General features: G+C 42.8%; 1 protein-coding gene across 3 annotated transcripts; it reads right to left on the bottom strand.

The window, feature by feature from the left end:
* On the bottom strand, positions 1 to 26,467 carry MARVELD2 (MARVEL domain containing 2). Of its 3 annotated transcripts, XM_045061676.1 has the most exons (8): positions 26,109 to 26,281; positions 20,984 to 21,097; positions 19,385 to 20,548; positions 16,784 to 16,819; positions 7,444 to 7,592; positions 6,840 to 7,011; positions 2,585 to 2,635; positions 1 to 1,802 (listed from the first exon to the last, which is right to left on the bottom strand). In XM_045061676.1, exons 3-8 carry the CDS (start codon positions 20,531 to 20,533, stop codon positions 1,680 to 1,682), a joined length of 1,680 nt encoding a protein of 559 aa, XP_044917611.1. In that variant the 5' UTR covers positions 20,534 to 20,548; positions 20,984 to 21,097; positions 26,109 to 26,281; the 3' UTR covers positions 1 to 1,679. The 3 variants fall into 3 exon arrangements, with proteins under 3 accessions (XP_044917611.1, XP_019690741.1, XP_011282202.1); XM_019835182.3 differs by lacking the exons at positions 20,984 to 21,097; positions 26,109 to 26,281 and adding an exon at positions 26,296 to 26,467; XM_011283900.4 differs by lacking the exon at positions 20,984 to 21,097.
* Between the last annotated feature and the right edge of the window lie 142 nt (positions 26,468 to 26,609).

Genomic DNA, 26,609 nt, shown 5'->3' with positions numbered 1-26,609 from the left:
AACAAGTAATTGAAATTTTAATATGCCCAGGTATTGACATAAAAAAATTAAAAAGTCAGTGTGACAACATTGGTTTTTCAAAGGTTAACATTTATAATTAGAGTTAAATTAAATTTCACAAAGTTAAATCTAACACTTCATTTCAATACAAATCTTTATAATCTATCAAAATGGCATTATTTCATGTTACTTTTCCTCTTCTTAAAGCACTGGTATGCATCTTAAGTGAAATGTTAACATGGAGTCCCAATATGTAAAACAGGTGAAGTTGTTGCAGTTGAGGGGACTTTATAGGGGCCTCACTCTTCCCTAGGTGTCACCTGCTAAGTTGCTTAGGGCCTAAAGCATAGTCTGAGAGCCATGGAATTAAAATATTAACAATAAACACTAAGATTTCAATGATAAAGAAAAACTAGGAAGTCCATTTAGTATGCAACAGTTTTTAAGCCTCTTGCTTTTCCACATGCTTTCTTTGGTTTCATCACTTTAGTAAATTCTTTGAACATCACTTGTTTGAATGGCAGCTACGTTAAGCAGAAATTGTACTTCTGCACCTAGGAAAGTATCTCCAAGATAGATGCTGTGGAATAGCAATAATAACAGTGATTTTTTAAAAACATTTTTTCAGGTAGTCCACTGTTCATACTGATAAAAACAAAACATTTTTCATGAATAAAGCCCCAAAGCCAAGATAATGCTTAGGAAGACCAAACATCACAATAAGTCAAAAGGAGGTCCCAAGTAAAAGTAAGATCATGGGGCCTTAGAGGGACACCCAAACAGGACAGAAAACGCAACAATGGTCACACATACCTCACACTGAATGTATACAGGAATGGCTGGGCTGTGGGGATGTGGACATATGTGCCCAGTGACACTGATGAACGAGAGGAAAGATGTGGTGGACCCCAATGGGCACAGATCCACAAGGAAGCATCCGCTTAAGGCTACGCGTGGTTAAGAGTTATTAACAGCAAAGAAAGAAATTCATGAGACACGTGGGACTTGCGGTTAGCTGGCTGAACTTGCCCATTAAAAACCTTTCCTTGCTAGTTTGTTCGTGTCACAATCACTGCTACAGATTTCATACACTCTAAGGTACTGCGTATAATGTGCCAGGGTCTATTCTAAGTGCTTTACAAATATTAACTCATCTAATCCTCATAACAACCCTACAAGGGAGGCACTATTATTAGCTCCATTTTTACAGACGAGAAAATAGGCACAGAGAGATTAAGGAACTTGCCCAAGATCATAAGACTTAAAAATGTGGATCTCAGATTCAAATCCCTTTCAAGAGAAGAAATCACACTTGGGCTGGAAGAGAAATGTGTCCTAGAGAAATCCCAGGCGTGGCCTGAGTGAAAAAGGAAAATGCGGCACCAGAATTGATACTCTTTGTGTCCATCACACTGCAAGGGTATGATCTCTAAGCTACTTTTAACAAGATAAATATAAAATGCACACAGATGAACATACCATTTCTTACCCTTGGTAAATCCGAATCTGTTTTGAAATGTGTCAAGTGGAATCATACTATCATAACATGGCTGACTGGCTACACCAATTAAAAGCCGATGCCGGAAGCACATGCTTTTCTCTATCGTAGACTAGCATGAAAAAGACAGTAAATAAATAGTAAGTTTAATATAAAAAAAAAAAAGTGGTTTCAAACAAGGTTAAGAATAACCTTGTACATTCCAATTCATTACTTTATCATATTCTTGAATTCTTTGCTTTATGTGAGAAAGTTTATTCTTTAGATAATCACAGCGCTCTTTTTTTTCCAGAAATGTAGGATCCTGAAAAAGAAACACAGCCATTATTTCAGCCTCCAGTTTCCTCAGTGAAGAACACAGAAACAGACATTATCATCCAGAAAATGACCCTTCATGGGAGAGTTTCTGCAACAGATTTCAAAATCTTCCTGATAAGAAGAGCATGTCTCTACATTTTTAAAATAGATTTTACTTTTTACAATAGTGTTAGTTTCACAGCAAAATTGAGTGGGAAATACAGAGAGCTGAGACAACTTTAACTTTGGTAGTTTAAATTATATCAAGGAGCAAATAATAAGTGCAGAAAAAGATTAATAAAAGCTCTCTCCAGGCTCTACTTCTCTGTGCAATTAAGTTAAGGATGGAGTGACAAACATAAAATAACTTAATCTTTTTGAAGGAAATGTCAGTGAAAAGTTCTATATCGGGTGTTCATTTCCCTAGGTTGCTAAACTAGGATGTAACAGAAGACATTCAGGAGCTACTCATGTTCTCTAGTAAGTACCATCTTAACAAATACTAGAAAAAAGAGGAGCGCCTGGGTGGCTCAGTTGGTTGAGCGTCTGACTCTTGACTTTGGCTCAGGTTATGTTCCCAGGCTCGTGGGATCGACCCCAGGGTCAGACTGCACTGACAGCACAGGGCATGCTTGGGATTCTTTCTCTTTCTCTCTCTCTCAAAATAAATAAACAAACAAAAAAAAAAATTTAAAAAGAACTACTTTAGCTGAGAGAATCTAAGGTCTGTCAACTCACCACGGCACCTGGATGAGAAAATACTTTGAAGAAGAAAATGGTTTTACTCACATTCTTTTTTTTCTTAAACTCTTCATGGATTCTTGAAATTCTTTCATGTTCCTAAAAATAATATATTGTATACTTGAATTAAAACACCAGGATTTACTCAAATCATATCTCAAGAATGTCTCAGAAGTACACTGGGGATTAGAACAAAAAATAATTTTTATCTAAGACTATAATGAAAATATTCACACACTAAAATTCAATTCAATGGATACAGATTAGAGGGCTTACCACTCACCACACACTGGGATCTAGGGGTGAAGAGAGAGAAAGGCCCCCGCCTGTGTGAAACCAGAACTGAGTCTCAGGGCCACTGCTTGCCAGGTGTCTGACCCTGAGCAAGCTACTCATCCTGAGGCTCACTTTCCTTACTGGGAACATGGAAATAATAACCACAAGGACCTCATAAGGTTGTGAGAAGCTGTACTTATTTGAAATGATACTTATAAAGTGCTCGGTATGTAATAACTATATTATACACCGGGACTAAGAGGTTGAGACTATTCAATTTTCAAAAATAACTAATAGAAGGTTCCTTCTAACTTTAAGTTTTATAGTAAATATGAAGTTACTTAATGGATTGAACCAAAGGGAACAGATTACTAGAACAATGCCCTCATTTATCTGTGTAAACCAGTGCTTTAGAGTTGTCAAACACTGTAAACCTAATACATAAAAGAGAAAATATAATAATTTATAGTTCTAAAAGCCTCCCGAGAACATTTTTTTCATCACCCACCCATATCCTTTTTGCAATACATTTTGATTCTTCAGTGTCTTTTGTATGAGTTTCAATTGTGTTTTCATCCTTTGCCAGCATCGAGATGACCTTGGTAATTCAACTGTCACCTGTATGAATGGGTCCTGGCCTGGAAGTAAACTAGCTGCCTGGGGCCAGGGGTGCTGTGCTGGAGACACAGCACAGATAAGAGCTGCAAAACCTCTCCTAGACTCTGTCACAGAAACTGAATTTCAGACAGTGAGGACCAGAGAGATTATTTTGAGCATTATTTCTATTTTGTGGGCTTAAAAAAGTTATGTGATTAATTTTTCAAGGGCACACAACCAGGTTTGTGAGAGAACGTGTGCCTGCAAATGGGCCCACTGTGCTTGGAAACGCCCCTCCCTGGGGACCTGGTGGGAAATGAACAGACCTGGCAGGCCCCCACCCATGGCAAAGCTCAGCCTGTGGCCGAGGAGATGTTAAATTTTGTGATACAATTAATATTTCTATTTTATTATTATTTGTAAAATTTTTTAATGTTTATTTATTTTTGAGAGAGAGAGAGAGAGAGACAGACAGACAGACAGACAGAGTGAGAGTGGAGGAGGGGCAGGGACAGAGGGAAACAGAATCCGAAACAGGCTCCAGGCTCTGAGCTGTCAGCACAGACCCCACACAGGGCTTGAACTCACGAACTGCGAGATCATGACCTGAGCTGAAGTTGAACGCTCAACCGACTGAGCCACCCCAGTGCCCCTAATATTTCTACTTTAGATAAGAACTAGAGGAGACACTGAGACTGTGGCCTTTTCATCTGGTTACTTACTTGCCATGCTGTGTACAAACCAGAGGAAATGACTATTGTTGATACTGTACAGAAATATCATGGGAAGGCCGAGTCTCAGCCCCTACCAGAATTAGGACTTTATACCCCTCAGTTGCAGACCCACATGCCTGAGCCCTTGCCCATCACACAAAGCCCATACACTGGAGTCCACTGGGTCTAGACTCAAAGACTCCACTGCACAACTGGATTGCTCAGCATCTTATCTGTCAACCAGCTTGCTCTTCCCAGCCTGAGCCAATCCAGTTTCCTGGGGCCTGCTCATTCCTTCCTGCACTCCTTTAAGGGCCTATAAATTTGGGTGTCCTTCTTGGACCTATGGACCTTGCTTGTTTTTCAAGTGGTACTAACTGACCCTTGACCTACAGTATTTGCTGGATTTCTCCTCCTTCCTGGTGCCAGTATGTCACAGATAACACCATTCCATTGCTCCAGGATTGGGAAAATGTTACTACTCTGGTTATTTTGGCTTAGAGAGCTCGTAATTACAAATGATTTAAATGTACACTTAAAAGTTTATCGTTGGGGCGCCTGAGTGGCTCAGTCGGTTGAGTGTCTGACTTCAGCTCAGGTCTTGATCTGACGTCTCTTCAGTTTGAGCCCCATATCGGGCTCTGCGCTAACAGCCTGGAGCATGCTTTGGATTCTAGGTCTTCCTCTCTCTCTGCTGCTCCCCTGCTCGCGCTCTATGTCCCCCCCCCCCTCAAAAATAAATAAAAACATTAAAAAATAAATTTTTAAAAAAGTTTGTGGTCGGGGTGCCTGGGAGGCTTGGTTGGTTAAACATCCGACTTCGGCTCAGGTCATGATCTCACGGTCTGTGAGTTCGAGCCCCGCGTCGGGCTCTGTGCTGACAGCTCAGAGCCTGGAGCCTGTTTCAGATTCTGTGTCTCCCTTTCTCTCTGCCCCTCCCCTGTTCATGCTCTGTCTCTCTCTGTCTCAAAAATAAATAAACGTTAAAAAACATTAAAAAAAAAAGTTTGTGGTCAAAACAAAGATGCTCAGTCAATATGGATTTCAGGGGCACTATATATACATTATATATTAAATTTTTTTTTTCAACGTTTATTTATTTTTGGGACAGAGAGAGACAGAGCATGAACAGGGGAGGGGCAGAGAGAGAGGGAGACACAGAATCGGAAACAGGCTCCAAGCCATCAGCCCAGAGCCTGACGCGGGGCTTGAACTCACGGACCGCGAGATCGTGACCTGGCTGAAGTTGGACGCTTAACCGACTGTGCCACCCAGGCGCCCCTACATATATATATTAGTTACATACATACGTTGAGTTGTTTGACATTTGTTAAAAATGCTGTGTGAGTTTTAAAAATTTGAATTACAAGGATCCCTGGGTGGTAAGGCCGACTGAGTATCTGACTCTTGATTTTGGCTCAGGTCATCATTTCGCAGTTTGTGGAGCCTGCTTAAGATTCTTTCTCTTTCTCTTTCCTACTGCCCCTCTCCCTTGCTCATGCTCTCTCTTTTTGAAATAAAAAAATTAAAATTAAAAATTTGAATTATATGAATAATAGATTAACACATTGTCTTTTAAAAGGGTAGGATATTACACACAAAAGTTCATAGCATTATTCATAACAGCCAAAAACTAGAAACAACCAAAGCATCCATCAGCTGATAAATGGATAAATGAAATGTGGTATATAGATACAATGGAATAAATACCATAAAAAGGAATGAAATCCCGAATATTCCTACAATATAAATGAACCTTAAAAACATTATGAAAAGAAGCCAGACACAAAAGGCCACATATTAAATCATCCCATTTATATGAAGAGTTTGAAATAAATCCATACAGACAAAAAGTACATTAACAATGGTTAGTGATTGGAGGGGGGAGGGAATGGGGAGTTGTGTGCTGATGAGTATGGCGTTTCTTTCTGGGGTGATGAAAACGGTCTGGAATTAGGGGGTGGTAATGGTTATACAACTTTGTGAATGAACTAAAATTCACTGAATTGTTCATTTTAAAAGAGTGAATTTTATATGTGAATTTTGCCTCAATAAAAAATGCACATGAGAAAAAAAAGTGCCACTGATTATCAGGGCATCCTGACTTCAGAAATATTAACATGCAAACCCCCCCTCCCCCCCCACAAACTCCAGAGCATTACAGAAAATGCTTGAGTCCCTGGTGACTGGCGTCTCCTCCCTGGTTCCCTCTGTCACAATCATGGTTATCAGTCTGATGGGATGAGCTAACAGCTCAGATCAACTCTCTGTCCTTACCATTGTGTTCTTTGGACTTGGGGTGGTAACCGCTTGGCTGTTACTTATCCCTGGAGAACGCACGACCCCTGGTAGCTCCCCTACACCCACCCCTGTGTGAAAAAATCTTTTTCAAATTAGTTGGAGTGTGCCATCCGTCTCCTTTGGGACCCTGACGGATTCAGTACGGACCTGAGGAACACTGACATTTTACTTACATAAAAAAATAAAATGACTGTTTTATAACTGTGTGTAATTATTTAGTAATTGAGGGCAAAAGACACAAAATTATATAATGTGAATTGTAATCCTGACTAGTCCCTTCGAAGATCTCAAATGACTTTCCCAGACACAGACAGCAAATGTACCCAGTTATTATGGCTTCCCCACATCGACCTGAAGAAAGCTCAGATTTCTCGCTTCCTCTCTCACTGCTCCTCCCAGGCACTGTGGGTACTGACCTGTTGGTTTTCCGAACAACGTGGCAATCTGCTCATCACTGCATCCAGCTCATCAAACTTCCTCAAGACGGCTTGGACTTCTGCAGAAAGCTCTTTGTACTCTGAAAACTGGTCTTGGAACACAGCTTTATAGCGTTCTCGTTCATCATCTGTCTGAATCACAGGGTATTTTCTGCGGGAAAAAATTGGCCAGCGATGTGACTTTTTCACTGAAACGGACTGAATGGGAAATCAGCTTAGCTCTTCCCTCACTGACCACACCGTATCTTCAATTCAATGTACTACCTCTCAGGGAACAAACAGCTCAGAGAGAGGGAGAGAGGGAGAGAGGGAGAGAGGGAGAGAGGGAGAGAGGGAGAGACAGACTCCGAAGCAGGCTCCAGGCTCTGAGCTGTCAGCACAGAGCCTGACACAGGGCTCGAACTCACAAACCGTGAGATCATGACCTGAGCCGAAGTCAGACGCTTGGCTGACTGAGCCACCCAGGTGCCCCTGGATACAAATGATCTTAAGCAGAGAGCATTAGCTTGGAGACAAACAGGAAAATGAAATGCCCAAATGGAACCTCTCCATTTCTACCTCGAAGAAGGACTTAGACACTCACGCCACATAGTCGGGCATCACGATAGGTTTAGGAATGTGGCCTGGGGGAATGTGCCCACTTAGTAGCTCAGGCTTCATTTTTGCTGGTCTCAATTCTTTGAAATTAGCTTCTTGGTCTCTCTGTCTGTCAACACCAGTGGCCATTTCACACTGCAGTTAGGGAGGAAAAGAGCATTTATTTGTAAACAGATGCAGAAGAAGAAGAACAAAACCACGACTTTGTTTCTTAGAAGAAAATGGTGGGGAGAAGGAGTAGGAAGTAGAAGCAGAAATTAATACTTCGCTTTAGAATTACAGGTTTTATAGTCACAAAGTTGTTCTGAATGCTTTTGTAATGGCTAAAGGGAAGCACACTGCAATACAGGAGTACGTAACAGTACAAAACAATCGTGTGGATGTCAAATGTGGAGGATGAAATGTTAAATGTAGGGTCTTAAGTAGTTTATTTAGGATTTATGCCTCAATTAGCTATAAAAGAATACAAAATGTAGTTCAAAATAAGAAGTTCATGGGCGCCAGGTGGCTCAGTCAGTTAAGCATCTGACCCTTGATTTCAGCTCAGGTCATGATCTCACGGTTCATGAGATTGAGCCCGCATTGGGCTCTGCACTGACAGAGTCTGCTTGAGATTCTCTCCCTCCCCCTCTCTCTGCCCCTCCCTGGCTCACATGCACTCTCTCTCTCTCTCTCAAAATAAATAAGTAAACTTGAAAAAAAAAAAAAAGAAATTCAGAGATGAAAATGGAACAAGGCTACTTAAACAACAAGAGAAAAAATGACAGGGGAACTTGAGATGAATGAACTACCAGTAGCCACTGAGTAGGTCAGAAAGGGAAACAAGTTACATTGTCTTCATTACCTGAAATGGAAAACAAGCAAACCCAAGGGAAAGGCAGTGAAGGTCTTTTAGTTGTCCAAGAGTTCTGAACCTGTGATCCCCTGGTTTAAGTCATTCTGGTTTCTAGACTGGAGAGTTCATAGAGGCCTTTTTAGTAAAAAAATGGTACATTTCAAAAGAGGGGAAACAGCACAAAATGAAGTGGCCCAGAGAGGAAGTATCAGGACAGGCTTTCAAGCACTAAAATACCGACATATGGGAAGCAGGGATGCAAAGGCCCAGGGGAACCCATTCTAGAATGAGCAGGCTAACATGGGTATGTAGCTTTGGGGAGAGACCGTTCAGGAACCCCACTGGGCAGTGCCCAGAATACCAACCATGCTGGCGAGGCCTGTGGATGCCAGGAGAGGGGTTTCTATTTTACACAGAAAGAAGCAAGGTTCAGAGAAGTTAGGTATATTTTCTAGAGCCTCACAACTGGGAAGTGGAAAAGCCACAATTAAAACCCAGAATTTTGGGGTCACCTGGGTAGCTCAGTCGGTTAAGCATCTGACTCTTGATTTCGGTTCAGGTCACAATCTCCTGGTAATGAGATCGAGCCCAGTGTTGGGCTCTGCACTGAGAGTGGAACTTGCTTAAGATTTTCTCTGTCTGGGGGCACCTGAGTGGCTCAGTTGGTTTAAGTGTCTGACTTCGGCTCAAGCCATGATCTCATAGTTCCTGGGTGTGAGCCCCACATTATGCTCAGAGACTGGAGACTGCTTCGGATTCTCTGTTCCTTCCTCTCTGCCCCTCTGCCATTCATGCCCCCTCTGTCTCTCTCTCAAAAATAAAATAAACATTAAAAAAAAAATTTTTTTTTTTAAGATTCTGTCTCTCTCTGCCCCTCTCCCCTGCTTAGGCTCTCCCTGCCCGCCCCCAAAAACAACAAAAAAAACCCAGAACTTTTTGGGGTTTTAAGGAATAACACAAGAAAGGTTTACGTAAATGCATACTGTTCAAGCCTCAATTCTGACAGCACGCTAGAAACGGTTGATTTCTCATTAGAGCAGTAAGTCCCCCTCCACTGACCCCTCTTTGGGACTTCAGCAGACACTTGCTGAATTAAACTTGCTGAACTAAACTGAGAGCAGCTTGGGCAGGGGGCAACTTGGCTGAAAACAAACTGCAACACAGGATTTTAAAACTTTGCTCTTTACCTTACCAGGCAGCTTTAAAATCCTTTTGTTTCCTGATTTCCCTATCTCTGAGGCTGCCTCTGAGGTTTGGTTTAAGATTAGCTCACACATTAGATGGTGAGGCTGCTAAACCAGCATTGGGGGAGGGTTGGAGAGGAGAAGCTGGGCCCAAGGCACCCAGGGTGACAGCTGGAAGGGGAACCAGATCATCTTGGTGCAGAAGGCATGCCTGGCCACTGGGCCCCAAACAGCAAGAATTCAAGTGCAGAGCAGGAAACCCCAAGGAAAGGAGATTAAACAAGAGTATTTCAGGGAACAGCTCCTGAGGTTAGTATTTATTCTCTTTTGTTCTCCACTGCTTGGGATGCCATTTCTTCATCCTACTGAATTCTTAATGTGTTTGATCTTGATAGTGATCTTGATAGTGAATCATGGTATTAAATTAGGGGGACCTTTTTTGGCTTAAATAAATGGATCTCTATTTCATGGCAGCCCTTCTTAGCTTTTAAATATTTAACAACCCATTTCCCACACAGCTCACTGAAGGAGCTATGGAGCATGGTGACTCTCTAGAGCTTAGCGGCAGCCGCAGGTACCAAACTCGGGTTTCCAGGTCAAAATCATAAATTCTGCCCAGGCAGTCACAGTGGGCAGGAGAGGCCATAGGAGGGCGGTTGTTGTTTGTTTGCGTCTAGGTCACGTTTTTCAAGCAGGAACTATTCATTTTCCTTACTTGCCTATACCTAGTTGTAAGATTCACTTTTTAATTTGAAAAGGGAGCTTTAAGGGGCGCCTGGGTGGCTCAGTTGGCTAAGCATCTGACTTCGGCCCAGGTTATGATCGTATGGTCAGTGAGTTTGAGCAGAGCTTCGGGCTCTGTGCTGACAGCTCACAGCCTGGAGCCTGCTTTGGATTCTGTACCTCCCTTTCTCTCTGCCCCTTTCCTGCTCATGTTCTCTCTCTCTCTCAAAGATAAATACATAAACATGAAAAAAAAAAAAACAACTTAAAAAAATAAATAAAAAGGGAATTTTAAAGAAGTCAGAGTAGTTTCACAGTAGTTTCCGTGCTGTCATCTGCTTTAAATTTTTTTGTTTTTATGCTCTTAACTTGTTTTTGGGTGAATGTCACTGACCCTGAGTTTCAGAAAACCTTATTGAGAAAAAAAAGAATCTGAAAGCACACATAAGACAAAGAATCAAAACCTCATCAGGCTTTTAATTTTTTTTTTAAGGTTTATTTATTTTTGAGACAGAGAGACAGAGCACGAACGGGGGAGGGGCAGAGAGAGAGGGAGACACAGAATCCGAAACAGGCTCCAGGCTCTGAGCTGTCAGCCCAGAGCCCGACTCGGGGCTCGAACTCACAGACTGTGAGATCGTGACCTGAGCTGAAGTCAGATGCTTAACCGACTGAGCCACCCAGGCGCCCCTCATTAGGCTTTTATCGGATGGATGTGTTGGGCTCCACAGCCCTGGAACACATCACTCTCAAACCGTATCCGTGACTACAAACACATGGCCCGAGATTTCAGATGACCTTTCTTTGCTTCTAGCAAAAATGAATGTCGTCAGCAAATATCAAAAAAGCTTTATCATGAGGCAAGAGAAAGTAATTAAGCAACAGGGTAAGTAATGCTATGGTTATAATTACTAAGCTTTTCAAATTAAAAAATGTATTGGGAAGACGGGGAAAGATGGGTGAAGAAGACAGGGAGGTGCAGGCTTCCAGTTATGGAACGAGTAAGTCACGGGGATGAAAGGCACAGCATAAGGAATAGAGTCAATGACACTGGAATAGTGTTGTATGGTGAGAGATGGCAGTTACACTTGTGAGCAGAGCATAACGTAGAGAGATGTTGAATCGCTATGTTGTATGCCTGAAAGTAATTAACAGTGTGTGTCGACTTCAATAAAAAAATGCTTTAAATAAAAACGGGCTGAATATGCTGCCAAGTTAGAAATAGTGTACATTTGTCCAAATGCTGAGTCTCTCTCCCTCTGAGCATAGAATACAATGGTGCAGAGGCTCCGGTCCCAAACCCACACCATCACCTTCAATGCTCAGATTAGAGTCTCACTTTTCTGGCTTGGAAAAAAACCTGTTCGGCACTTAGGGAGTTATTAGAACTTTTTTCTGCTTCTGTTTGATCTTACTTTATGTCTGTATATTTATTTTTAAAAATGATCTTATTTGCTTTTCAGAAAGTATATTTATTAAAATACAAAATAAGAAGTTACAGTCTAGGAAAAAGCTCCAAACAAGGGACAGGATACAAGGGACAGCTCAGAGAGGGTGCATAATTTCCTCAGAATCATGGAGTTACTAGTAATAAAACTCAGATTTGCCTGATTCCAAAGTTTATTTTGTTTATCATACTACTGCCTCTCCTGTGGTAGGCTGCCAATTCTTACTAAGAACTGGGAAGGAAGCTGGTGGAAATCAAACCCAGTGAGAAGCTGGAGATCCAACCTTTTCTAAAAGGTTTCTAGCAGGTAAGTCCAATAGAGATTCCTCAATTAAGTCATGAGATTCCCTCTCATGGAAGTTTGCCTCTAGAGCACACCTAATTGTAGATCCATAATGATTCATTTCCCAGGAAAAGAGCCCCATGAAAGGACATCTTTTGCATTCAGCAACCATATATTGAAAGAGTATAAATTAACTGGATTGGTATGATTTTTCTTTTTTTTTTTTTTTAATTTATTTTGAGAGAGAGAGCATGTACGAGAGGAGAAGTGGGGAGAGAGAGAGGGAGAGAGAGAGAATCCCAAGCAGGCTCCGTGCTGTCAGCACAGAGCGTGACATGGGGCTCAAACCCATGAACCACGAACTGTGAAATCATGACCTGAGCTGAAATCAAGAGTCTGATGCTTAACCGACTGAGCCACCCAGGTGCCTCTGGATTGGTATCATTTTCAAAGGAGTTCTAGGAATGGGGGTTCCAACTCCACTAAGGTTATTTCTGACTATTCCAGGACCCCTCGGGAGCTGGGACCCTGCAACACACCCTGGACGTGATGCGTACCAGCCTTCTAAGGCAGCCTGGAAGAGGTACTCTGGAACTTGCTTGCAGATTTCCCTAACCCTGTCCTACCTGTGGAATCTGCTTTAGCCACATTCTCACCAAACCAGGATGCTGACCACCCTAGCATCTGGGGCAACTCCCCCCCAATTCAGCCAAACCTTTCAGGTGGACTCCACTCTGCACTTAACCCCACTGGTAAATCCCATGACCTCAAAGGGACTGACGAGGAAGCCCATAAATTTCACCATGGCAAACAATGACCATCATTGCCACATTGCTGTCACACTGCAGCCCCATTAAACAGCCCTGTCCAGCTTGTTGCTTAACAATCAACATCTGCAAAGTGCACACCACCTTCAACCCCCACAAAACAAACAGATTAAGTCCCTGAGGATGATCTGAAACACACTTTTTTTTTTAAGTTTATTTATTTATTTTGAGAGGGGTGCAGAGAGCGGGAAAGAGAGAATCCCAAGCGGGCTCTGCGCTGTCAGTGTGAAGCCCGAAGCAGGGCTTGAACTCACAAACCACGAGATCATGACCTGAGCCGAAACCAAGAGTCTGACCCTCAAAACAACTGAGCCACCCAGGCGCCACCCCCATGAAATATACTTCTTAATGCTAGCACTCTAACTTGCTAACTCTGGTATCACGTTACACTATCACCTGTTAACAAGTTAAGTCTGTAGACCCCTTTTCGTTATAAATAGCCTTTGTAACCCTGATTCATCTTCTAAACCAAAGTCCTTTTAAACTTGATTATTCTCCGTGCGGTGAGCACTATGTTAGGACTCTCATTGGGCTGAGAGGCAGCAATGATGGTCATTCCTGGCCAGGGTGGGATTCAAGAGTTTCGGAGTCAGTCCCTCTGAGGGAGTAGAACTTCCCAAAGGGTTAAGGTGGTACTAGAAACCTGGAATGAGAGTACCGGCAACGGTCTGCCCAAGACGCTCTGATGAGGACTCTCCACGGGGAAGACTGCTCTCTTCATTTGGTCAAACTTATTTACGTCTCAGTACTAACACTGGAAGGCAGCCCATAGGTAAGTTAGGGAAGCTGCACCTAAATCTCAAAGGGCCAGTGTTATTAATTAAATAAACATCAGCTTTACATTGCTTATCTCAATTTTATGTATGTATGTATGTATGCAGGCTCCATGCCTAGCGCAAAGCCCAGAGCTCAAACTCACAACCCTGAAGTCAAGACCTGAATCGATATTAAGAGTTGGACATTTAACCAACTGAGCCACCCAGGCACCCCTGATCTGAAGTATTTGTTAGTTTAATTCGTTAAAAGCTTTTAAAATTTTGAAGGGGGACCTGGGTGGTTCAGCGTCCAACTCTTGATTTCAGCTCAGGTCATGATCTCACTATTTGTGGGATCTCCACGGAGAGCACAAAGCGTGCCTGGCATTCTCCTTCTCTCTGCCCCTCCCTACTTGCCCTTGTGTATGCATGTGTTCTTTTTCTCTCAGAATAAACATTAAAAATAGATAGATAGATAGATAGATAAATAAATCCCTTACTTCACTGTGAATAAAACATCTTCATACAGTATTTGTGTTATAATATAGAGAATAAAGTTAAAAAGAACCTATAGGGGTGGCTGGGTGGCTCTGTTGGTTAAACGTCCAACTCTTGATATAGACTCAGGTCATGATCTCATGGTTGTGGGATCAAGCCCTATATTTGGCTCCATGCTGAGCACGGAGCCTGCTTGGGATTCTCTCTCCCTCTCTCCCTGACCCTCCCCTGCTCATGCTCTCTCTCTCTTAAAATAAATAAATAAATAAACTTTAAAAGCAAAAAAGATCCTGGGCACCTGAGTGGCTCAGTCAGTTACTTAACTGACTCAGTTTTGGCTCAGGTGATGATCTCACAATTTTGTGAGCTGGAGCCCCACATCGGGCTCTGTGCTGACAGTGGAGGGCCTGCTTGTGATTTGCTTTCTCTCCCTCTGTCTCTACCCCTCCCCCGCTCACACTGTATCTGTCTCTCTCAAAATGAATAAACTTCAAAAAAAACCCCAAAAACCTATAAAAGGTATTTTTAAAATGCATTCACTTGAAGGACTTGTATAAATTAGCAACTTAGTAAAAAAGTGGACAGGATACAGTTTAACAGGGAAGGAAAAGCAAACATAATACATTAAAAATGCTCAATCTCACTCCTTATAAGAGAAATGTAAATTACAACTATATTAGATATCATTTTTCATCTATCAGGTTGACAAATGTCAACAAATTTCCTAACACAGTGTGTTGGTCAAGGTGTGAGGTAGCCCGTGGTGCTGCTGGGAGTACAAATTGGCAAAACTTCTATCGGGCAACTTGGTAGTCAAAATAAACACGTGCATTTCTTCTAATCCAGAAATTTCCTTCTTAGAATTTATCTTTCAGGTGCACTTACGCATATCTGGAAGGAAGTATGTACAAGCATATACTTGGATGTATACAGTTATTCACTGCAGCACTGTTTTTAATAGAGAAAGATTGGAAACAACTTAAATGGTCATTAAAAAAATTTTTTTAATGTTTATTTATTTTTGACAGAGATAGAGAGAGAGCAAGCAAGCAAACAAGCAGGGGAGGGGTATAGAGAGAGGGAGACAGAGAATCCAAAGCAGGCTCCAGGATCCGAGCTGTCAGCACAGAGCCCAACATGGGGCTTGAACCCAGGAACTGTGAGATCATGACCTGAGCTGAAGTCGGACGCTTAACCGACTGAACCACCCAGGCGTTCCATAAATGGTCATTTATGGTTAGGTAAATTATGTAACATCCATATAATGCAATACTATATATATAGCTATAAAAAGAGAATGCAGAAATTCTTTATGTATTAATAAGGAAACTTCTCAAGAAACATATTGTTAAGTGAAAAAAAAGGGACATATGTAACTGTGTATGGGATGGCAGTGTGAAAGGGGGAGTTAAGCAAATATACATACATTTTACATATGTGTATATATGTAATATGTATGTATAATATAAACAGATATCTGAAAGGAAACACAAGGCACTGATAACACTGGTTCCTTCCAAGTGGGAGAGCTGGGAAGCTGAGACAGAGGAGTGAGAGAAGACTTTGTATTAAAGACCCCTTTGAATTTTTTTTGTTTGTTTTTGAGAGAGAGAGAGAGAGAGAGAGGGAGGGAAGGAGGGGTTGCAGAGAGAGGGGGGTACAGAGGATCTGAAGCAGGCTCCACACTGACAGAAGAGAGCCTGATGTGGGACTCGCACTCATGAACCATGAGATCGTGATCTAAGCCAAAGTCTGATGCTCAACCAACCTAGCCACCCAGGCGCCCTCGAGAGCCTTTTGAATTTTGAACCAAGTAAATATACTCCCTTTTCAAAGAAACAAACAAATCCAAAGTCTGGACTCTCAACCTCTTGCTTAGAAATAATACCTAATATTTTTAAAAAAGGACTTTTCAATGAGGTAAAATTATGATAATATGTTAGGTTTTTACATATGTGTATATAAGTATAATAGCATCTCATTTAATTCTCTCAGCAAACATGTGATGTAGAAATTATTATTATTATTATTCCAATTTTACAGACGAAATTAAGGCATGGAAAGTTAAATACCTTGCCTATTGTCACACTATTAGTAAATTCTGGAATAGGAATTTTCTTCCTGACACAACAAAATTTAGCATCTGAAAACAAGATGAGAAGGTCAGAAAAGAATGTCAAAGAACTTTGGGGCGCCTGGGTGGCGCAGTCAGTTAAGCGTCCGACTTCAGCCAGGTCACGATCTCGCGGTCCGTGAGTTCGAGCCCCGCGTCGGGCTCTGGGCTGATGGCTCGGAGACTGGAGCCTGTTTCCGATTCTGTGTCTCCCTCTCTCTCTGCCCCTCCCCCGTTCATGCTCTGTCTCTCTCTGTCCCAAAAATAAATAAATGTTGAAAAAAAAAATTAAAAAAAAAAATAAAGAATGTCAAAGAACTTTAAAGAGACTAAAAAAAGTTTGACAGAATCTCCTTTACTTAAAAAAATTAAATTTTAAACATATAAGGAGAATCAACTGTTCACGGGTTCAACTAACAAAATGAAAAGACACTATAAAAACTATAAAAGCCATAATTTTGCCCAATAAACACCATGTGCATGTCTAATTTGATCCTCTCATTATGAGAAAAAAGTTGAAAGTTAAACTCCATGTTCAGTTAGGAACTCAATGTAATAGACACACTTTCACAGACAGATGATCTACTCTGCAGGTAAACAGATAAGAGAGAAGTATTTAACAAATCTAGACATAAAATAATAATGTGAACTTTATTCTTACCATTTTCCTTTTTGATGGCAACGATGGCTCACTTATCTGGAACAAAAAAGAGTTAAAATGACTTTTCAAAGGTGTGTGAGGCTACTGTGTTAATATTTTCATCCATTTGCATTTATAGCCCAATCTCAACTTCACAGAGGTCAGTTCTCTGCTTGACAGATGCTCCTCCCCCTCACCTGGGCGACTTTCGATTGGCTGGAGAAGAGCCAGAGGAGGGATAACGATAACCTCTAGTCAGCCAGGAACAGACAGCAGGGTTGGAGTACAGACATGATAGAGACTATCAGGTAAAGTGCTTTGAATTACCTAGAGATTTTATTTATTCTTGGCTCCCAATACCTTGTGCAATTAAAGAGCTGGAAACAGAGACCGTTATAAAATTAACAGAAAAAACCCATAGGCCAGAATAGCTTCTAACTATTAAGAGGTCACAGCAACACCCAAACTGGGACCACCTTCTATAGCAGGGGTAATTCAAGTCTCATCAACCATTGGAAAAAGTCTGATGGGAACAAGTTTTGAGAAAGGAAAAAGAAATGAATATATCATGTCGATAATTATAATCCTATTCATGAAGAATTTTGAAACAACATTAAGAACTCTGTTGTTATTAAACTTACATAAAATTATGAGGAAATGTGGGTGTTTCACTATCTGGATTTCATACTGATTGAATCTGAAATTCTCTATTTTGTATACACAGATGTAAAATTAAGAAATATGCTTAATGTGCTAAGATAAATCTTTAGAAATAACTTGAATCTAGGGGCACCTGGGTGGCTCAGTCGGTTGGGCGTCCGACTTCAGCTCAGGTCATGATCTCACGGTTTGTGGGTTCGGGCCCCGCATCATCTCTCTGCTGACAGCTCTGAGCCTGGAGCCTACTTCGGATTCTGTGTCTCCCTTTCTCTCTGCCTCTCCCCTACTCACACTCTGTCTCTCTCTCTCAAAAATAAATAATAAATATTAAAAAAAAAAAAAAAAAGAAACAACCTGACTCTATGTGGAGTTCCAGTAAGATTAATATATTGTGATGAGAGAGTATGGATCACATTGCAACATGTTAAGGTTCATCGTACAAACACAAGGTACTTGTTATAAAATTAGTCAAGTTTTATGTGTAAGATTCATGCAAAAGAGTAAACACAAAATACACAGATCAGTGAGTAAATAAATAGGTTACTGAGTACTTTTTTTTTTTTAATGTTTATTTATTTTTGAGACAGAGAGAGACAGGGCATGAATGGGGATGGGTCAGAGAGAGAGGGAGACACAGAATCTGAAGCAGGCTCCAGGCTCCAAGCAGTCAGCAAAGAGCCTGATGCGGGGCTCGAACTCACAGACTGTGAGATCATGACCTGAGCCAAAGCAGGAGGCTTAACCAACTGAGCCACCCAGATGCTCCTGTTCAAAAAATTTTAAATATGGCTTCTATATAATCTTATCCCTCAGGCATTGTTATTATATTATTATTATTAATTCTCCTCCTTCTTCTATTTAATTAGTTAAATCCTACAAATAAAAACAAGTGCCAGACTCCCATTCTAATTTTGGGAACACTCTTTTCCCCAAAGTAAGAATGAAACATCAAAATGCCCAGGGAAGTGTTCAGAGTATGTTCATGACCACTCAGCCTCTTGATACTTGAAAAAATCAAATACGGTTCACTGTATTCTTTTTTTTTTTTTTAATGTTTATTTTTGAGACAGAGAGAGACAGAGCATGAACAGGGGAGGGTCAGAGAGAGAGGGAGACACAGAATCGGAAACAGGCTCTAGGCTCTGAGCTGTCAGCACAGAGCCTATGTGGGGCTCGAACTCACGGACCTTGAGATCATGACCTGAGCCGAAGTCGGACGCTTAACCGACTGAGCCACCCAGGCGCCCCCAGTTCACTGTATTCTTACTTCACTTTATTTAAGTCACCGGAATAAAGTGTCACTCATCACAACATGTAAATAAGCACTTTCTCCTTATAATTGAAAAGTTATTTTTTTTTTGTTAAGCTTTACCATATTAAAGAATCAACACTGTTCTTAAACTTACTTTAACGGGGAGACATTTATTGTACTGAATATGGTCTTATTCTTAGTTGTAAGAATCAGTAGCTGTTTTTTCCCCTTAAGCATCACAGACATAATGCAGTCGACAAACTATATACTGTATTTACACATCTGGTACCTACCTGCAATGTTCTAGAACAGTGACACGCCAGAGTGGGTGATCCCACCCAAAGCAGGTCAGTCAATGAGGTAGGATTCTTGAACTTCAGATCATTAAAACAAAAAGGTTGGGGGGGGGGCACGTGGGTGGCTCGGTCAGTTAAATGCCTGACTCCTCATTTCAGCTCAGGTCATGATCCCATGGTTCATGAGATCAAGCCCTGTGTCAGGTTTTGCACTGACAGCAGGGAGACTGCTTGGGATTCTCTCTCTCACCCTCTGCCCCTACCCCACTCACATGCTCTCTCTCTCAAAATAAACAACATAAACCTAAAAAAGCCTTTTATAAAATTTTTGTTTTAAGAACTATGTATATTTAACAAGGGGATAAATAACAGGAAAAAAATTAAAAATGAATGAAGGATTATGAAGTTCCTTACCTCCTGCTGTTCCATGTATTCCCTATGTCTCCGAGCTGCCTCATGCCTCCATAACTTTAGGCAAACCAAAGCACTAACGAGATAAACAATCATGGTGACAAACAGGAAGATCATCGCTGCTATCTGTCCTCCTTCTACCCGGCAGAACAACGCATTCATCGGTGTATTGAATAATGGATAGTAGCAGAGTCCCCCTCGGTTGGTATCATTCACATAGACTATGGCTGCAGCCATATACAAAATAAACAAGGCAACGTTAATTCCAAATTCGGTCAGAGGCCACCAGTTAGAATCCAAAAGAATGGTCCGATAATACATGGACATGCCAAGAACCAGAATAATAACGGTGGCGATCCAAGCTAATCCAGCAACCACGAGTACAAAAGGGGTTTTGGGGCCACTGTAGTAATAGCCCCCGTACGTACTGCCCAGGCCACCGAGGCCTCCCATGCCATAGGGCTGTGAATATCCGAACAAGTTATACCACTCGCTGTCCTTGTAAATGTAAGCCGTGACACAGGCAAAGACACCAGCTCCCAAGAGCAGCTCCACCACACCCAGAATTCGCAGCAGGCCTGCCCACGACTTCATGTAGGAATACCTCAGGTTATACTCCTCCACCTTCTCACTGTACGTTCGGGCTGTCTGTGTGTGGCGGCCTAGTGAACCGTAGGGGTCGTGGGGAAACATTGCCTCAGCCTCTTTCGGGGAACTGAAGGTTCCTTCTGACCCTCCGTAAGGATCTTTGTCGGAGTTGGGGGGTGAACGGTGGTTTGGTCTTGCTGGAGAGGATGGAGGTGAACACTCCACTCCATCGGAGATGTATCTGATGTCAGACACCGGCTTATCCCATCCCAGGTCCTTTTTCTTCCCTCTGAAGAAGTTCTTCCAGGACTCAGGGACAAAGCGCCTTACGGGTTTGAGATCTGGCGCTATGGCCGGTTCCTCTGTGTCACTTGAGTAGAAGTCTGGGCCGAATGGTGGCTGTAATGGGAGAGGGGGTGGTGGCAAGGGATCAGCGCTCACGGCCAGCTCACTGTCATGAAGAGTCTGGAGGGTTCCTATGGTGCCATCTTGATAGGGTGAGTCCCTTGGGACCTCATCATAGTGCCTGTCCCGAATCTTGCATCTTCCATCACTGGACGACATTTGTGATTTTTACACCTGTGGCCAAGAAAAAAGTTATCACTTATTCTTTCAATGATGCTGATTTTATCCACTTAATGGCAGATGATCATATTTAGGAAACCAATATGATCATGTCTAACGATCATGATATGTAAAAATGCTAATATAAACAGGTATATTTTAAACATATGTAACATACTAGCCAGGGATATTATCATCGTTCTATATGATTTTAAGGGGAATCAAAATTTAAAATCTTAGTTCTGAATTAAAACATTTATAAGTCTAACTTACCTTACAAGCCCTATGAACAACGGACTGTAAACACCATAACAGAAACCAAATTTTAACAATACAGGATACTGACACATCCCAAATAGAATCCTTTCTTCAAACATCTAAATCAAAATATTTAATAGTTTGGGCATACCAAAGTTTGACGGGTCAGCAAATTCTCTTCATTTTCATTACCTCAAATCTGCTTTGGAAAGGCCTGGGAGAAGCAGTCTGATAAACAGAAGGAGTGAAGAGCACCTTTCTTTCTTAAATCAGGGAAGTCAGTGTAGGGGACTTGCTTCTTCCACTCTAAAATATTAACACTTCGTATTAGATTTTGAAATTTTTTTTTTAATGTTTATTTACTTTTGAGACAATGCGAGAGACAGTGCAAGCAGCAGAGGGGTAGACAGAGGGAGACACAGAATCTGAAGCGGGCTCCAGGCTCTGAGCTGTCAGCCCAGAGCCGGATGTGGGGCTCGAACTTACGAACCGTGAGATCATGACCTGAGCCGAAGTCGGACGCTTAACCGACTGAGCCACTCAGGAGCCCCTTAGATTTTGAAATTTGAAAACTCAGAGGGAAAAAAAAGCCACCAAAGCTTAAGATTCCCCGAAAGTACAACACAGAACAGCCATGTATATCATGTATGTCACTCTTTCCAGTGCAGCCACCTCAAGGTGATCTGCTGTTGTCATAATGACACTCAGAAAGTATCTCAGAGGGGGTTTGAGCCACCTAAAAAATAAAGCACAGAAAAAGCACTTTCACTAAACCTGTTTGATTTCTTTCAATCAATGACCTGGACACATATAAAAAAAGGAGGACACTTTCTGCTAATGTAACTACTAGGTTTAAGACACAATGAATTTCTCCCTCATATTGCTCATGAAGCAAGTATTTGCTAAAGCAAGTATCTCTCTCATAAAGCAAGTATTTGCTAAAGACTCACCGGCCATATAGCATTGTACTTGGTACCATGAAGGTCTCAAATTTTAAATGAAGAATCCTGCCTTTATGGTGTTGAACCATTTAGAAATTCCTAAGGCTTTTTTTCCCCCTAATGTTTATTTTTAAGAGAGAGAGAGAGAGAGAGAGAGAGAGAGAGAGAGAGAGACAGACAGACACACAGAATCTGAAGCAGGTTCCAGGCTGCTCACAGATCCCAACATGGGGTCCGAATTCATGAACCATGAGATCATGACCTGAGCCAAAGTCAGATGCTTAACCAACTGAGCCACCCAGGTGCCCCAGCTTTTTTTTTTTTTTTAAGTTTCTTTATTTATTTTGAGAGAGAGAGAGAGAAGCAATGAGCAATGACAGAGAGAGAGAGAGGGAGAGAGAGAGAATTTCAGCAGGCTCCACACTGTCAGCTTGGGAGCCTGATGTGGGGCTTGATTTCACAAACCATGAGATAGTGACCTGAGCCGAAATCAAGAGTCAGACGTTTAACTAACTGAGCCACCCAGGCACCCCCTAAGGCTTTGTTTTGTTTTGTTTTTTTAAGTTTATTTTTTAAATTTATTTTGAGAGAGAGAGAGCAAGCGACAGCCAGGAAGGGACTGAGAGAGAGAGGGAGAGAGAATCCCAAGCAGGCTCTTCGCTGACTCAGGGATTGAACCCACAAATCGTGAGATTATGACCTGAGCTGAAACCAAGAGCAGGATGCTTAACTGAGTGAGCCACCCAGGGTTCCACTAAGGCTTTGTTTTATTTTATTTTGTAAAATGGAGACCTATCATTCAACAAATATTTGCCAAACATCTACCATGTACCAGGCACACTGAAAGTGTATCAGTGAACAAAACCAACTGAAATCCCTGCCTTCATGGAAATTAAATCTCAATGAAGGGATAAAAGATGATAGATAAGGGAAGTGAAAGACATCTGATCAGATGTTAAGGAACTAAGAATGGTGAGAAGGTACTTTGTGGGCAGGATATTATAATTCTAAATAGAACGACATTGGAAGTCTCCATAGAGAATATGACATCTGAATACACAAATGAAGGATGTGAAGGAGGAAGCCAGACAGGTTATCAGGGGAAGAGGTCCAGGCTGCAGGAGGTCCAGCCACTGCAAAAGCCTTGAGGTGGGAGTGCTCAGCAAGTTCAAGAATTATTAAGTCGTGGAGGACAATGGGGCAGCAAGTAGTAACAGAGAGGAGAGGGTAAGTAGTAGAATTAAGTCCATTTGAATCACTAGGGTCTTGAAAACCATTGGAAAGAATTCTGGCTATTATTGGAAGTGAGATGAAAAGCCAATGGAGCATTTTGAGTACAGAAGCAACAGGATCTGACTTATTTTATTTTTTTAATTTTTATTTATTTTTAAAAATTTTTTTTCAACGTTTATTTATTTTTGGGACAGAGAGAGACAGAGCATGAACGGGGGAGGGGCAGAGAGAGAGGGAGACACAGAATCGGAAACAGGCTCCAGGCTCTGAGCCATCAGCCCAGAGCCCGACGTGGGGCTCGAACTCATGGACCGTGAGATCGTGACCTGGCTGAAGTCGGACACTTAACCGACTGCGCCACCCAGGCGCCCCTAATTTTTATTTTTGAGAGAGAAAGAGACACAGAGTGTGAGCAGGGGAGGGGCAGAGAGAGAGGGAGACACAGAATCTGAAGCAGGCTCCAGGCTCTGAGCTGTCAGCACAGAGCCCGTCGCGGGGCTCGAACTCACAGACTGTGAGATCATGACCTGAGCCAAAGTCGGACGCTCAACTCACTGAGCCACCCAGGTGCCCCAGGATCTGACTTGTTTTAATAGGATCACTCTGGATGCTATGTCAAGGGTACGCTCCAGGACACAAGGGAGAAAACAGGGAGAATGGCTAAGAGGCAACAGAGTTAGTCCAAAGGACCACGGTGATAACAATGGAGATAAAAAGAAGTCAGATTTTTAAATACAGGAATTAATTTTTTTTTCCTATAGAAACATTCAAACATAATAAAAAGTGGAAAGAATAGCATTATGAACCCTTATGTACCCATCAACCAGCTTCAATAATTATCAATTTATGACCAATCTTCTTTCCTCTATACCTCCTACTTATTCCTTCTGCCAATAGATTGCTTTGAAGCAAATCTCAGACACGAGATCATTTCATACGCAACATTTCTCCACCCCTCCAGTTTAACGCTGGGTATAAGCAGTCTGAAGAGTTTGAAGATACCCATTAGAAATCCAGGTAGAGAGGGGCGCCTGGGTGACTCAGTCGGTTAACTTCTGACTTCAGCTCACATCATGATCTCAGGGTTTGTGGGTTCCAGTCCCTCTGTGCTATCAGCACAGAGCCTGCTTCAGATCCTCTGTCTTCCTCACTCTCTGCCTCTCCCCCTGCCCCTCTCTCTCTCTCAAAAAAAAAAAAAAAAAAAAAAAAAAACATTAAAAAAATGTAAAAAAAAAAAAAAAAAAATCCAGGCAGATACATCCAGTAGGCAGTACACACACAGAAAGGTAAGTAATACCATAGATTAGATACAATCACCCAAGGAATAGGTGAAAATGGAGAGTTCTAAATTTCTGGGTCTTTTAGTGAGGCACTCCAATTAAACAAAATTTTTTTAGGGGTGCCTGGGTGGTTCAGTCGGTTGAGCGTCTGACTTCAGCTCAGGTCATGATCTCACAGTTTGTAGTTCAAGCCCTGTGCTGACAGCTCGGAGCCTGGAGCCTGGAGCCTGGAGCCTGGAGCCTGTTTCGGACTCTTTGTCTCCCTCTCTCTCTGCCCCTCCCCCTCTCATGCAAGGTCTCTGAAAAATGAATACAACCCTTAAAAAAAATTTTTTTTTTTTAATGTTTGTTTATTTTTGAGAGTGAGAGAGAGGGAGAGTGGGAGAGAGAGACAGGGCATGAGCAGGGGAGAGGCAGAGAGAGAAAGAGGCACACACAGAATCTGAAGCAGGCTCCAGGCTCTGGGCTGTCAGCACAGAACCTGAGGTGAAGCTTAACCCACCAACAGTGAGATATGACCTGAGCACAAGTCTGATGGTTAACCAACTGAGCCACCCAGACATCCCTGGGGTACTCCAATTTTAGAGAATTAACTCTGAAAGTCCCAGCATGGTGCCCAAAGTGGCAGCTCTATAAATGACATCAATTAAGGATTATTTTTTTCTCTGTCATTTAGTTCATCTGTGTCTAAAAACATAGAAAAAAATTTTTTTTTAACCTTGTTTACATTTTTAAATAGTTTTTAAAGTTTTATTTATGGCGAGAGAGAGAGAGAGAGAGAGCGAGCGCGCAAGCAGGGGAAGGGCAGAAAGAGACAATCTTAAGCAGGCTCCACAGTGAGTGTGGAGCCCTATACGGGGCTGGATCCCACCCTACAACCTGATCATGACCTGAGCGGCAATCAAGAGTCAGACGCTCAACCCACCCAGGGGCCATCATGGGCCCCTGATACATACCCACGTAAAGGATATCCTTGCTTAATTTAACACACAGGTAAAAAAAAAAAAAAGTGTGCTTCATTGTAATGGGTTTACCTTGTCTTCATCAATGCAAAGTGGCTAATTTGAATTAGACTATCTCATTCACGTTTAAATAAAATACAAAAACAATAAATTTGAAGAATCATGCAATTAACATAACACGTGATTTTAGAAGGGAATGGTCAGCGGTATTTTATCACGTTAGTTATCTGGCTACCCCTCCTGTATGGTTCAGGGTGTCACTGAGAGCCCACTTGGATTCAGCATGCTGAGGCACAGTGGGTCTTTGTTTTGGTCAAGCCCCTGGACCCTGACTCCATTCTGTTGGAACTCACAGCTCTGAACGCCACATCGGTGGGAGGAGAAATAGTTTCCCCCAGGAAAGTGACACGGCAACCGAACTCGGTAGCCTCTCCAAAAAGAGAATCATCGCTTTAGCCAGCTTTAAAGTTTTGCTGGGCCCAAGAGATGTTTCTGCTCTTCCTAGGGGTTGGGAAAGCTCCCTGAGAGTTTTAACCCACGCGTGAGTGCCATGGGACACCCAGCATCTTCGCTGGGGTCTCCCTTGAGCCTGCCGTTTCGCGTCCGGTCCCAGAATCCCGTTCAGTCTTCGGCTCTGCCCACCCCAGGGAACTACCCCAAGGAGCGCTCCTGCTTCGCGTCCCAGGGAAAACCCATTCTCAGTCTTCCGAGATGACGCCCCAAAGCGGCCGGAACTAAGTTGGTGCCCCGGTCAGGATAGGAGGGTCCCCGCGCCAGGGAAGGGCGGCGCCTTCGCTGCCGGCGGGGCGCGTCTCGCGGCGCACCTGTGTCCCTTGGATGAAAGCGCGCTAGTTGAGGGGCCCTCCTGACGCGCTGGCCCCGCTCTCCCCGTGGCCCTTACCTCTCTCCGCGCCGCCGTCTGGTCTCGGCCGAAGGTTATGGCGGGGCTGAAAGGAGAGCGCAGCAGGACCAGGAGAGCGCTGAGAGCCCACGGCCTCGCCCTCCCGGCCCGCGCACCTGCCGGGGGCCGCCGGGCCCTCCCCGCCCACGGCCGGATCACGTAGGCCCCACCCCTCGCGCCCCTTCACCTGCGCGGCCACCGGGAAGAGCGCGCTCGCCGCCCGCCGCGCCGAAACCAGGCTCAGCTCCCGGGGCGGAGCCGAGCCACGTTTGCCCCGCCCGGCTTTGTCGGGACCGGACTCCCACTAGGAGCCAGGGAGGGTCGGGGACCGCCCCCGCACCTCAGAGCTGCTGTTACAAACCCGCGCCGCGCATGCGCATACATGGCTTGGAAAGGTAGTGAAGGTGAGATTCACGGACCTCCAGAGTTCTCTTTGCAAGGTTCTCTTACTTTTCTGAAAAGTGTTAACAATGCATAAAGGAGATTCATGTATTATGCCCA

The sequence above is a fragment of the Felis catus genome, chromosome A1 (assembly GCF_018350175.1).
Source record: "Felis catus isolate Fca126 chromosome A1, F.catus_Fca126_mat1.0, whole genome shotgun sequence".
Lineage (NCBI taxonomy): Eukaryota > Metazoa > Chordata > Mammalia > Carnivora > Felidae > Felis > Felis catus.
Note: the sequence above shows the minus strand (reverse complement) of the source record. Positions and strands in the feature narration are given on the sequence as shown.

Bases quoted from the DNA above. Each gene is read 5' to 3' on its own strand.
- MARVELD2 (XM_019835182.3), bottom strand. From the start codon at position 20,533: ATGTCGTCCAGTGATGGAAGATGCAAGATTCGGGACAGGCACTATGAT. The intron at 16,820-19,384 runs GTAAGGAACTTC...TTTTTGTTCCAG, and splicing joins AATACATGGAACAGCAGGAG to ATAAGTGAGCCATCGTTGCC. The intron at 7,593-16,783 runs GTAAGAATAAAG...CCCTAACTGCAG, and splicing joins TGCCATCAAAAAGGAAAATG to TGTGAAATGGCCACTGGTGT.